We start from the raw sequence: 14,263 nt of genomic DNA on the forward strand, positions 1-14,263 counted from the left end.
GTGGTCAACTGGTTAGCATGCCGGCATCACAGTGCGGAGGTCCGCTGTACAGCCTTCCTGTGTGGCGTTTGCATGTTCTCCCATTGCCTCTCTGGGTTTTCTCCGGGTACTCCAGTTTCCTCCCACATTCCAAATACATGCATGGCAGGTGAATGGGAACACTCTGAATTGTCCCTACGTGCAATTTTGTCACCTAAGTGGAATAAGACTGCGAAACATAAAATCAAGAAAAACGTTGTTTATGATGACATTGAAGTGCCGCACAAAAAAATCACAGAAGGTCAAAGGGGAAAAAAGAAAAAGTTGCCTGTCAATGTCATACGTGATGGTGGTTCAAATTTGGATATTTCCATGCACTTTTAGATATGGTATGCGAAATAAGCCAAACTGTTCTAAAATGAAGTTAAGCAAAGGTTGCATCATTGTGTAGCGAGATTGCTGTGACTCCCAAAAGGGGGAGCGGTATCAGATCAACATCTTCCAACTCTTCCGAGAAGGCCTAATGAAGCGCTCTCGTCATCTCTCAGCCAAGAATAACGGCAGGGAGGTGCCATAACTTTTTTGGCATTGTGAGGGTCGATTAAAAAATAGAAATAGATTACGCCGCTTTTGATGGTGGAGGGTTGGCAGGGCGTTTTGATGTGTCCTTAGTGTGGGCGATATTGGAAAGAGAAAGCACATCACATAATCCCCATGCTTTTTCGACATTTCAGTTATGGAAACTACATGCGAATGCTTTAGGTGCACAAAAAGCTGTAGAAAAATCACAAATACTTGGCAGTTGACAATCACGATGTATCCCAACGGACATCAGTTTCCTGCCAAAATTGCTGAAATCATTTCACAATGAATACCTTGAAAGACATTTTGGGGACTCAAATGAGGAAGACACGAAATAATGTTTTAGGTTTAGTTGATAACAAAAAAAAAAGACGGACCACCAGACCAGCAAAAAAATAAATGAATAAAAAACAAAATCTTCTCCATGCTAACTATACTTCTTTTGGAATTCATGAACGCCATCACCTTGGAATTGGAGCGCAGGTGTGAGATGATTAGCGCAGTCGGGAGTTGACACTGGAGCAGGACTTTCAAAGACTCCATTCAGAGAGGCCTCCCGCTGGGAGACACTAGCGTCACCTTCTTTGGATTTTGTCCTTGCTAACTTCCGTGACGGGAAGGTGCTGCTGTTTCGTTTCAGAGCAGAGTTCAAATCCATTAAAGCAGCGTTGCCCAAGGCACACCACAAATGTAATGGCACACCACTAAACAAAAACGTGACACCACATACATGTATCGAGAGAGAGAGAGAGAGAGAGAGAGAGAGAGAGAGAGAGAGAGACTCTTCAATAATGATTATCTTGTCTCAATAATACTCTCAAATGTAGTTACCCCGTGTGAAATCTGGGCCCGTTTGAATGAACACAAAGCTATTACTCTGTCGGATGTGTGACGATAGGAGGTTGTACAGGTTAATTACTTCTGCCATCTAGTGGAAGAGCATTTCCTTGTTCTGCTTGCCACTGTGCATTGCTGGCATATAAAGATGCATGAAGATGCATCAAATGAATAATGAATTTTCAAAGCACTTAAAGAGGGGATTTTGCTGTTTTGAAACACACACACACACACACACACACACACACACACACACTGTCATTTGTTAAAACCGTCTGCATGATCTGACAAAATAATATTACTAAAAAGATTTTCGGGAAAAATCATCCCCCTGAAGCCGCACTCAAATGTTATTTTTAATTATGATTTCAAAACGTGTCTTGTTGCCGTTCAGCCTCGCAGTGTTGTCCCGAACAACCGCCAGTCTCACTTTCCTTGGCGGGATTGTTTACCTGCGCTTAGCAGTAAAAGTTAAGAAGAAGGAATTGTACAGCTCTCGAGACAAAACAAAGGTAACAGCACACCACTCCATCATGAATAAGTCATGCTAGCAATGTAGCAGCCGTGGCTAAGAAGGGTTTATTTTGGTGCGTGTTCTGACAGTGCACGTCGTGTGCATGCTCACGGTCGTCACTTTGGTCAGAGACTGGGGGTGGGGGCTAAAGTGAGGCAACAATGAAATCTTGCTAGGAAATTGAAAATTGCTAATTCCCCCTTTCAGTGAAAGTTGATCATTTCCTCCACACACACCCGATGATCTCTTTGGGCATGTTGGCATTTTGGTTGGAATCGCATTAAAGGGGCCATGATGCATTGCATTTTTTTTTTTTAACACGCTGTTCTCATTCAAATACAAACTAAACCTTGTGCAGTATAAAATAGCTTGAGCCAAAGGATGTGGTTGTTGCTCTTACCGTACTTGAAATCAGGGACAATGCAGCGAGTGCATGCTTTTTAATATTGTATGTTGCTCTAAGAGTAGCTGAGCGCACCTTCAAATTTTTCGACATGCAGATGCAGACATTCCCAGCTGTATTACATATTTCATAGAATTCGCTCATGTAGCCTGAAAATCAACATGAAAATTGTTCTTCAATGCAACACAATGGCTGTTCTCTGCTCGAATTCCACGGGTCCCGTGTGAGTATTTCCAGAATGAAAAAATCACAATCCTAAAGTACCCTGTGCCGCAGGAACCAGTCACAAAAGTCATGTTATAGACACTATTCAAGTCGGAGGAGCAGAAGTCACGGCTTTGCATACATTTCAATGTAATGGAGAAAGGGGAAAAAAAAATCATTTGTCTGCAAGCTTCCATGAGGAAAAGATTCCTATTCCCATTGGCCTTTCATATCATCATTTCTCATGAATATAACACGCCAGAGCTTTAAAAAAAAAAAAAACATCATTTGCTCATTTCATTTCAATCTATAAGACCACGGGTAACAATTGCAGAAGATGTGTATTTATTTATTTACTGTGTGTTGCAACTCCTCGAGGGAAAATTCTGTTTACATTCTGTGGAGCACTGGCACCGCACTCTGCGTTCAGTTCATAAAAGACTAAAAATTCCGGTTTGGTTCATGGAAAACTCTCACCCGTGTTATGTTCATTGAAGACTATTGATATGTATGCTAAGTCAGTGACATGCAGCGAGGTTCTTGAATGGTGAGGCACAACTTCCCTGTAGTCAGATATAAAAATATGAAGGCAAAATCGAACATTAGCCTATATTTCTTTCTAACCAGATGTATGACAAAAATGCAGTTTTATATATGGACTAAATACATGCATAAGTGCAAAGTGTATGCTTTTAATTTATTTCATTTTTTATTATACATTTGCATGCAGGCACAATGCTTGTGATCCATTATTCAACAATTAAGCAAATGACATTTTTTTTTTTGGTTTGGTTTGTTTTCTTTTTCCAGTGCGGATGACCATTCAAGGATGGCACAAAACTGCTTAACAGCAAGCCAACCAAGTGCATGTTTTCCTAAAAATCAACTCAATCAAATTTTGAAGATTATTGAGACACCATGTTTGTGTTAATGTCATTTCAAATCTGCAACAAAAAAAAAAAAAAAAAAAGTAAAAAAAGTACACGACACTGTCGAGAGCTTTGAAGAAGCATGCGGAACCTCATCAGTGATGGGCCGCCAAGGAAACCTACTGGTACCTTTGGCAAACTACAGGCCAAAACGCAGTGCGCCTTTGCACCTCCAGGACTCAACAGCCTCACCCCTTACGGCCCATCTTGGATCCCATGATAGATATTGAAAAAACTTGGCAAGCCTTGAATATAGAGGAGAAAAAGTGGACAAAATCCCACGGCTCACTACGTTTCAATGTGGGTAACAGGAACATATTGAGGAATCGTAGACCTAGATAAGCTTCTCCATCTGTTTTTGTTTTTTTTTGTTTTTTCGTCAATCAGGCCATATGGGCACATGAAAAATGAGCAACATGTCAGGATTTTAAAATTCATTAATCTATTTGTGTTTCATATGCTAAGCACTACAGCAAATAGCCGTCTCGACACAGTAGGTGGAAAAACGGCTCACATCCTACTTGCTTTCTATTTTGCAGATATAGATAGATCAATATTAGCGAACAGCAACCGTTGCTATTCGTTGACTCCGGCGCAAAATAAATCCTCCATGTGGAAAGCGCCGAGATGCATCTTCCGATACGTACGTCGTTTATAATCTCATGTCATATGGCGGTAACATAAAAGCGTACAGATGGAAATGTGTGAAGTGGCTGTAAAGCTGCGCGTATCGCGGCGCCCTCGAGCTCGTACTGAAACGTGATGTCAGCAACAAATGCATTGGCGGGGAGAGAGATACTGTGAAGAAAGACGATAACAAATTTGAATTGAATCAATGTTAGTGAAGCAGCGGTACTCGGGGCTTAAAGGGGGGATAGAAAGTAGGGGCGTAAAGCGACAATGCGGCAAAGGGGGGGTGGGGAATAAAGGAAACATGGGATTATGGGGCGATATCGGTGTGACATGTATATTGAGAAGCTGCTTTTTTAGAGGTACTGGTGAGTGGGTGGGGTTTTGGTGGGGCGGGTTCTGAGGTTATTTATCAGTGAGCCTCTGCTACCATGACAATTTCTGAAGGACTTGGCTTGCAAAGATTCCACCCGGCAGCAGCTGTTGTGGTGCTGGGGCATCTTATTGTACAGGAGCACAGCGGATGTAAACTCATTTAACAATAAAAAGCACTTGGTCATGAACCCAATAAAGATAAAAATGAAAGAAAATATGGAATCTGTCGATGGGAAGTTTCGGCTTTCTTTAGCATGGAGCCTTGTATTCCGATGAGACTGAAACCGAATGACCAAACGGAATGAAAATACTCCATATAAACACCCGAATTAGGATAAACAGGTTGCAAAAAAGTTCATTAGGTGTCTCACATGAATCGACCAATGCAATGAGATTCTCAGATATCATTTCACCATTAAACGTTTTCTCATGAGTAGAAATTTAACTCAGCGTGTTTTCTCTCATGTTGTCTTTTCAATTGGTCTGTTCTTCCTTTTTTTTTTGCGACTGAAAACAAACACCAAAAAAGATGTTTCTTGATGCATCTTGGCATTTCAACTCTTCATGTTTGTGTGTTTCTAGGTGGAGAGGTCCCCTACACCACCCTGGCCACGAGGATGATGATGGGCGTTTGGTGGATGTTTGCTCTCATCGTCATCTCCTCATATACGGCCAATTTGGCGGCGTTCCTCACCATCACGCGCATCGAGAACTCCATACAGTGAGTGTCTTACGAGATACTGTGTGTGAGTGTGTGTGTGTTTATGAATCTATCGTGGCATTTACAATCACTGCATACGAGGCGACGCCCATTATCCCTCTGTCTATCCCGTCGCCACTCTCGAGCTCACCTCCTCCTTCGCCCTTGCAGAGGATTGTAATTTCCTGTCGGTTTCACGTTTAGATCTGTCGTCGTTGTGTTTGTGGGTCCCTGAGTGCGGTTGTTTGTGCGTTGCTTTGAGCCTTGGAAAATGAGTTTGAGCAACAAACAAGGAGATGCCATCAGCCCATTGAGGGGAAGAGTGAGAAGCATGTTCCTGTCTGTCATGTTCCAGACTCATACAGAAAACACACGCACGCACACACACACACACACACACACACATAGCCAAAATGTCTACACACTCAGTCATTGGCTGTGACACTCAGTGATATGTAGACAAGAACACACACACACACACACACACACACATAGCCAAAATGTCTACACACTCAGTCATTGGCTGTGACACTCAGTGATATGTAGACAAGAACACACACACACACACACACACACACATAGCCAAAATGTCTACACACTCAGTCATTGGCTGTGACACTCAGTGATATATATACAAGAACACACACACACACACACACACACACACACACACACACACACACACACACACACACACACACACACTCTCTCTCTCTCTCTCTCTCTCTCTCTCTCTCTCTCTCTCTCTCTCTCTCTCTCTGTGTGTGCCTCGTGTTTATCTATCCTGATGATATTGTGTTTTGCCTGCACTTGTTTCCTGGTGGCGCTCGGAAGCATTCATCTCTCATTGGACTAATCAGCATTCTGAAACATCCGCTCTGCCCGCCGGTGCCCTTCTACCTTGGCACATCGTCGGAATAAACAACATTCATTATTTCGCTCTTGATTTGTGTCCCTCCGTCTATCCGTATGTTTGCCGATTTCATATATTTTCATTGAATGTTTCCTAAATTCACCCTTTGTGTTCATTTTGTCTTGTCTGCCTGGAAATGTATCGTCATTAACAAGTGCCTCTCAGCTGCCTTCCGCCAGGCGAATTAAGGATTTCCATAAATTTTCATGCATTATCTATAATGTGTTTACTCTTCCGGGGTCATTAGAGGCGTAATTACTATCTCACATAGCCCTGCGGCCGGCTAAGATGGGTGCCGGAATGAAGAAGAATTAAGTCAAGCGTCAAAGTGGTCCGAAGAAGTAAACTTGGTTTCAAAAATAACCTTTGGCGATGCGCCACATGCTGCTTCACCGAGTCACCGTGTTACAGTGATGGATGACAAGCAAAATACACATCAGCGTGGTGTTACAGCTCTAGGTCGGTAGGTCGGTCGGAAGGCAGGCAATCAGCAGTCTGGCTGTCGAGGTGCACGCTCATATGCTAATTCGTACAAATGGCCTCCTCTCAACTAAACGTCAGGTAATTTTATTTCTTTATTTTTTTTAGGATAAATGATAGACAGCAGTGGAAGAAGAGGTTGTGTTCTCCTTTATGTCTTAAGGAAAATGTAGCCGGACCAAGAAGATGTCTATTAGCTAATAATGCCTTTTGTTTCACCGCGGAAATGAAATAAGAAGTGGACATTCGGGAGCCTCTCCGGTCAATTTCACGCTTGGATGTTTCCCCTCAATTTCTCTGTGGATCTTTTTGGAAAACAGCAAGTGGCCGCGTCCCAGAGAGAGACGGAGACAGGGACACGGGGAGGCCAATGTTAAGCCAAAGAGATAACAAGGAGGATGACCATTAAGAAGTTGTAATTGAAGGAGAAGGTCACAAAGTACGTCGATGTACAAGAGCCAGGCTCGGATAGTGTCTTTGTGGTTGGACTTGGTGAAGCAGCAAGTGGTTCTTTGCCTATGGTTATTCCCATGAACAGCAGCTGCAGCGTTCATCACAACGCACAGACACAATGTATGCTGCATTCCGTGTGTCCGCGCAGTGCAATCTCTCCTCTATTCTTTCATGGAAGGTGAGAAATCGCTTTGTGATGCGTAGATTGAATATCAGTAAGTAAAAGCGCTGCTCCGGCTTGGTGCCAAAGAAAACCAAAAAAAAAAGGGTTAATTTTAAGACTTGTCATCTTAATATAAATTTAATGCCTTATGTTTCGGTTGCTGAAATAAATACTTATAATTGATAAACAACACGTATTCTATTCATTGGAATATAACAATACTGATTCAATTTATTTTATTAGTAAAAGTGAATTGTCTTCCCTTTCAAGGACAGCGGTTACTACAGTGGACAGCTTATCATGTTATCAGGTTACAGGGTGCATGAAACGGTTAATTTGAAAGAAAAGCATTTTAAAAATAATTACACTATGAAAATGCAGTGCATGTAGACTAAAAATTAAGAAAAAATGGATACCACCCTAAATTTATGGTCAAAAATTTAAGTAAAAAAAAGCATGCCTCAAAAATCAGATAACTTGGACGAACCACCAGAGGGGAGAATCTCACAGAAGTGTGTGTGTGTGTTCCCCAAGGACTTATGCGAGGATCAACTCTTAAGCCCACCGATTAACCCCACGTGATAAAAGAGCCATGTTAACAGCAATGTGCATTAAAACGTTCAAAACCATTTGTTAAGGCAGGAGATGAAAGGGGGTCACGGGAGAAACCACAAAAGTCAGGACCTTCCGTAAACACAGCAGCGTCTTTGTAAGTGAGCATCCTTGTAATTGCAGACGCACACGCCAGCATCAATCTTTCCCACAGCAAATTATGCCCAGAGCCTTAAGTGCAACTCAATTAAATGCACAATAAACACAAAAGTCGACATCTATCATACAGAAAAGCCAAAATATTTCAAATTCTAAAACGTCCTGTGATGTATTCCATTCACAGTGGTACCTTGACCTAAAAGGGGGCTTTCAAGTTGCGTTCTGTTTTGTGCTGACATTTTCTGCATCTTGTGCTGCTATTCTGGCAAATTTATTTTTTTCCTTATCACGGGTCAAAAGAAAGTGAGTGCTGAGAAGAAAAAAAAAATTTGGGGACTGTTAAATTTACTGTACGTGCATTATACTGTATGTGTGCGTGTATGTATTATACCGCCCCCTGATGGCCAAGGCGGACACAACAGAGGCCTGGTGGCATGGCGTAGCGTGGGAGTCTCCAGATGTGAGCTATGGCAGACCACAGCTCCAGTATGAGTGTGGTCACTTTCTTATTGTGTCTAACTGTTCTCACGGTGTTCAAAAAAACATCCAAAAAGTACCTCTGCAACCGCGACTCTACTTTCCCATATGCGAGGGCTTTACAAATAAACTGAAAATGGCCATAAAAACAGTTAAAGTGCAGTTAAAGTCCCTCTCAACTGCACTTGCTGCAAGCAAATCAATGCCATTGGTTATGTTTCAAGAGTCTTAATCATCAACTGAAATGTGCGTGACCTCTTCTCCTCCAAGGTCCCTCCAGGACTTGTCCAAGCAGACTGAGCTTCCGTACGGCACGGTGCTGGACTCTGCGGTGTACGACCAGGTGCGCTCCAAGGCAATGAACCCCTTCGAGAGAGACCCCATGTACTCGCAGATGTGGCGGATGATCAACCGCACAGGAGGAGCCGACAACAATGTGGAGGAGTCCAAGGAGGGCATCCGAAAGGTGAGCACAGAATTTTGCTGGTGACATCAATCCTGTAGCGAGAATGGGGTCAATTGATTGAATTATCGGCAGCCTAATTTTCCTGCCCGCATTACACTCAGCCGCCACAAGGGTTGCTGTTTTTTTTTCTTTTTCCTATTAAAACTTAAAACACACAAAACACCTCTGAAATCAGTCATTAATTAGAAGGCTGCTTCAGTTAAAGATGTTGAGTTTGTTTTTGAAGCTTAGAGGTTAATAACTTTTATTTAAACACAGTGTACACAATGCAGTTTACTGATGCGAACATTTATTTTATACATGGGAATTGGAGGAATATGTCATAAGTAACTACAGTGGAAATAGTAGCAAAGAATGAGAATACAATAGGATAAAATATAACAAAACAATAAAATTAACTAAAACTTGATGGTCTTGGCACGAGACATCTACAAGATGGACATGCGGCTCCTTGACTAACTTCACCCAATTTGGTTTTGTACACTGGTAATTTGCACTTACTGATTGTCGTCTTAATGGATGAGCTGGGAAATGTTCGTCCTGATACGAGCCTCACAGTCAAGCTGGGCAAATTGTGTAGACTCAAGGGGGCAGGAAGAAGTTGGAATGAAAAATGTCACATACAGGACGGGCGAGTGCAGTGCATCTGGCTGTTGAATTCGCTGGCCCTCTTAGGACGTGCACTGGAGGGAATTCTGAACGCAAGGGGGCTTGCCGATCTAGGTTCATTACAAAGAGAGGGACCGGCAACAGAAAAGGCTCGATCCACTCTGAGCCTCCGCTTAGTCCTCGGTACCTCTGATAGTGTCTGGTCCGCCGGCCTGAGGCACCGGGCAAATGCCAGAGTCTCCAGTGTTATTTGACAGTAACAAAGTAATGTGATTTAATCAAGGAGAAAGCGGTCTGATACAGTCACCAAGTCTCGTATGAATGCTTTATTTTCACAATGCTTTATTTTCACATGATACTTAATTTTCAAAATACACAGTTTGTGAGCAGCACCTGGTTCTTTGGCCATGATAGTGACATGCATATTAATGTACATGTAGAACCATGTCTATGCATTTTTATACATCGTTACTTTACCATTTTCATGCATTTCTATACATAGGTTAATTAACGGAGGTCATGTCACATTTCTCCCAAAGGGCTGCCATCATTTAACTCGAATGGTATAAATACTTGCAACTCCAGATGTCCTTTCGAATGGAGTTCGTTTTAATTAACTACTCTTTCAAAAAGTCCCAAATTTTTACCTTGGAGTTTATCAGGGGTGAACAAACGTCTTCATCCGAGCAGCTTTGAAGCTGTCCCCAAAAGAGTTGCAGAAGCTAATTAAAGCACCTCATGTAAATTTGAAAACGTCAAGACTTTTTTTCATGCCGCTGACCGTTACCTTGAATAGCAAATCACCGGCTCGTGGCTATTTGGCCATGATGTCGTTAACACTTCTTCATGGACATCTATCTGTGTGATATATTTAGACGCATGGCGAGTCTCTGCCTGTTTGTTATATCTGAGTCCTTTGAGCCCTTCATTTCCTTCTTTCTTTTTTCCTTTCGGGCCTTTTATGCCCCACTCTCTTCCACAATAAACCTTCCTTCACCGCTGTTGTCCCCCCAGCTCGATGGATTTTCTCCCCTTTCACTTTCTGTCCCCCGCAGCAAAATATTATTAAATGTCAGAACGGGTCAGCGTCTCAGCTGTCTCTAGGTGTCTCACACACACACACACACACACACACACACACACACACACACACACACACACACACACACACAAGCATCCCCATTCATGCACAAATACATAATTGAATGTGCAAGCAGACATCTGTAGGCTTTGTATGGTATTCATACATAACTGAGACTATTAGGGGCTGTCAGGGACAGAATTCAAGATTATATCTCTCTCACAGGCACACGCGACTGAAATATACCTTTCTAGCGTGTGTGTGTGTGTGTGTGTGTGTGTGTGTGTGGGTGTGTGTGTGTGTGTGTGTGTGTGTGTGTGTGTGTGTGCGTGAGAGAGAGAGATAATGCTTTTTTCAGTGGTATAGGTTGCATTTAAAACTCATTCACTCCCAAAGACGTTTTTAAACGTCTTTTCAGACTTGGTCCAGAATTGGCTGGTACTGAGTGAGTTAAGTATAAGTGTAAAAACATTTCAAGACATTTCAGTATGTGTGTGTTTCACTTGCGTACGTGAAAGTGTTGCACTTGTGAGTGTCCGTTTCAGTGAATGTGAATGAGAGCTTGTGTGCATTTTCGTAGTGTGTAAGCAAAAAAATTCTGCAGTCGTGTGAGTATTTCCGTGATGTCATGAGTGGAAAAAAAAATATGGAGTGCCTGTGAGACCCATGTAAGCAGTATGTGTGAGAACATTTCAGAAGTGTATGAGAACGTTTCAGTTGTGTTGTGTGTATGAGAGCAGTTCAGTTGTGTGTGTGTATGTATGCGTGTCGGAAGGAGTTTCACTTGTGTTTGCATGAGAGCATTTCAGTAATACCTGAGAAAGGCATGGCAGCTTTATTTGTATAGCACATTTCAAATACAAGGTACAGTAACTCAATGTGCTTCCCATAATTAAATATAAAACATTTAAAAGCATGTACACACACAAGAGTTTAAGATATTCAAAAGCTAAGTAAAGAAATAAAAAGTAGTTTCTTAAAATTACTATAAGAATGTATGGCGTGAAAACAAAGTTTGGGAAAATGCATTTGGAAAATGCTCTTAAAAAAACCTAATCATGCAGTTGGGGGGGGGAAGCAGAGCTGTGTTTGAAAGCATTTACACTTGGATAGTTAACCTCACTTTTTTGGCAGATTGTCCCATTTGGATGCAGCATCACAGCTAAATGCTGCTTCACCATGTTTACTTAATTGACAATAATTGACCAGAGTACGCCTCAGAGCCCAACTGCATTTATATCAGTCAGGATTTCTTTAATGTATTCAGGACCTAAAATATGAAGTGATTTCCATATTCTATTCTTCAGATAACTGCGAGCCAGTATAAAGCCTTCAGGACTGGAGTAATATGTTCTGATCTCTTTGTTCCTGTCAGAACCCGAGCTGCAGCGTTCCGAACAAGCTGCACGAGTTTGATGCTCTTTTGAGATAGTCCAGTCAGAAGTTGATTATAATCAAGTCGACTGGAGATAAAAGCATGGAGAAGTTTCCCCTGGTCTGCTTGGAGCATGCGACCCTTCATCTGGATATGTTTTTCAGCTGGTAAAAGGCTGATTTACTGAATGATTTGAAATGACTGCTCAAAAATCAGATCCGAATCTGTTAGCACACGAAGGTTTCAGACTTTGACTTTGGCATTTAGAGACAGTGACACGAAGTGTTTACAAACAGCAATCCTTTATTGCCTAAAACAATGACCTCATTTTGTTTTGGTTTAGTTGAAGGAAAATTTTATTCATTGGGTTACTTAGTTTGTTTTAGACAGTGACCCACCACCTTCCACTATTGTCATTTGGGGATGTTGATAAATATAGCTGTGATAGACAATATGGGCATCCTAAATAAATTGAGCCAAGGGTGGGAGATCCAGGCTGAACAGAAGGGGTTCAAGGTCTGACCCTTGAGGGACCCCACATGTCATGACCACTCAATCAGATAGTATATGTCAGAAGGGAAAAAAAAATCTGACGCGTGTGTGTGTGTGTGTGTGTGTGTGTGTGTGTGTGTGTGTGTGTTTCAGTCATGTGTGAGAGCGTTTCAGTAGAGTTTAGTAGAGGCGTCATCCTCAATTATGTCGCTGACAACCTCTCATACAGTATAAGACATTGAAAAGGACACAAAGTCAAGTCACGTGTGCCGTGTGTGTCAGTCACTGATCAGTGAGTTTAATAAAGCGAATTGTGGTTCACCTCTGACTTCTCTTCTCAGCCCACAGGCTGACTTGTATGATATGAAAGAATGTACCTGACATAAGTACATCCATCCATCCATTTTCTAATCCGCTCATCTGCACAAGGGTTGCGGGCAGGCTGAAGCCTATCCCAGCTGTCTTCAGGCAGTAGGCGGGATACACCCTGAACAGTTTGCTAAAACTAAAAAATAAATACATTTAAAAAAACAGTGAGACATTTCGCATGTGTAAAACTTGGTGAAGAGTTTCGTCTTGTATTGTTCCTGTGCACTGTACTTATTTTTGATGAAGATCATTTTTAAGCATGCAGGTATAGTCACATACCCTCGCTGCATACACAATTAAGGTCCTATACTGTACATTCACAATTACATGGTCACTGTTCCAGATATGCTTTTTACACTCATGATGCAGGTGCACTTACGCTCAAGATGCTCCGCACATACCTGCGATATCAATAACACACCCTCATCGGTTTATATGACGTAAGTGGGAATATCTGACAGGCAGTTTGATAGTCTCTGATGACTGCAGAGTGATTTTTGGAGTTGAGTGGATTGTTAGTTCAAGTGATTTTCTGTCGGTGTGACCTTCTGCTGCTCTGGGTGAATGTGCCTCTCTGAGCCTGTACCTTCGTGCGTATGTGCTAACCGCGACCGTTTTGCCAAATTGAGCAGAGAGAATGCAAGGGTTTTTTTTTCCAACCTATTATAAATTTCTACTCATGCGTATGCAGTAAAAGGATGGCCAATGAGGGAACTCAAATTGGCGTGCTGCATCGGAAAACCGTGAGTAAAAGGCCTCATACATAAATTCATATGCGCAGATTCAGTCAAAAATAGCCATTTCTAAAACCAAGCCCTCATTTCTTTGAAGAGGAATTTTCAGATGGTTTATACCAATCAACGGCATTCAGTTTTTCATGGCTCATGTTGAGGCAGGGGTGGTGTTATTTTGACGCTCTGCCCACCAGTAATTCAAAGGAAAAATAATCATAAAATAAAGGTCTGGTTTGCATTTTATGTTTTTAATCATGTGCTAAATGTATACTGTAACAATCAGGTGCCCTGTTATTTTTTGTTTTTTTGGGGTAAAAATGTGACATAAATCAACTGCTTGGCATAATACCTCTCCTAATGTAAAGCTAACATATATATTTTGGGAAATTTGGGGTGAAGCCGGGTTACCCACAGAACATCACAGGAGCATGGTGCAGAGTGTGTACTCTCCCAATTTGATCTCCTGACTGTGAAGCAGGTCGCCGATAGTGTAGTGGTACACTCGCCTGACTTATGCCCGGGCAGTGGTCGGTTCCCTCTCAGTGACGGTGTTCATGTGGGTATGAATGGTTGTTCGTCTCTATATGTGCCCTGCGATTGGCTGACGACCAGTTCAGTGCATAGTCTGCCGAAGTCAGCTGGGATGGGCTCCACTATCCACCGATGACCCTGTTCAGGATAAGCGATGTTGGAAATGGGTGGATGCATAGATTGTGAAGCAAATGTGCTGGCGTCTATCCTTTTTCATGGCGGGTGGAGGGGTGGTACTTTGACCAATGTGCGATGG

At 42.2% G+C, this 14,263-nt stretch overlaps 1 protein-coding gene across 4 annotated transcripts in view; it reads left to right on the forward strand.

Moving 5' to 3' along the window:
* The window catches only part of grid2 (glutamate receptor, ionotropic, delta 2), a 163,706-nt gene that overhangs the window by 103,524 nt on the left and 45,919 nt on the right, over positions 1 to 14,263 (forward strand). For all 4 annotated transcript variants that reach the window (XM_019888840.1, XM_019888847.1, XM_019888864.1 and 1 more), the window contains exons 10-11: positions 5,036 to 5,174; positions 8,621 to 8,816. In XM_019888840.1, the coding sequence (XP_019744399.1) occupies positions 5,036 to 5,174; positions 8,621 to 8,816 (335 nt within the window). The remainder of the gene's footprint in view (positions 1 to 5,035; positions 5,175 to 8,620; positions 8,817 to 14,263) is intronic.

Source organism: Hippocampus comes, unplaced genomic scaffold (genome assembly GCF_001891065.2).
Source record: "Hippocampus comes isolate QL1 unplaced genomic scaffold, H_comes_QL1_v1.1 scaffold155, whole genome shotgun sequence".
NCBI classification, from domain to species: Eukaryota; Metazoa; Chordata; class Actinopteri; order Syngnathiformes; family Syngnathidae; genus Hippocampus; species Hippocampus comes.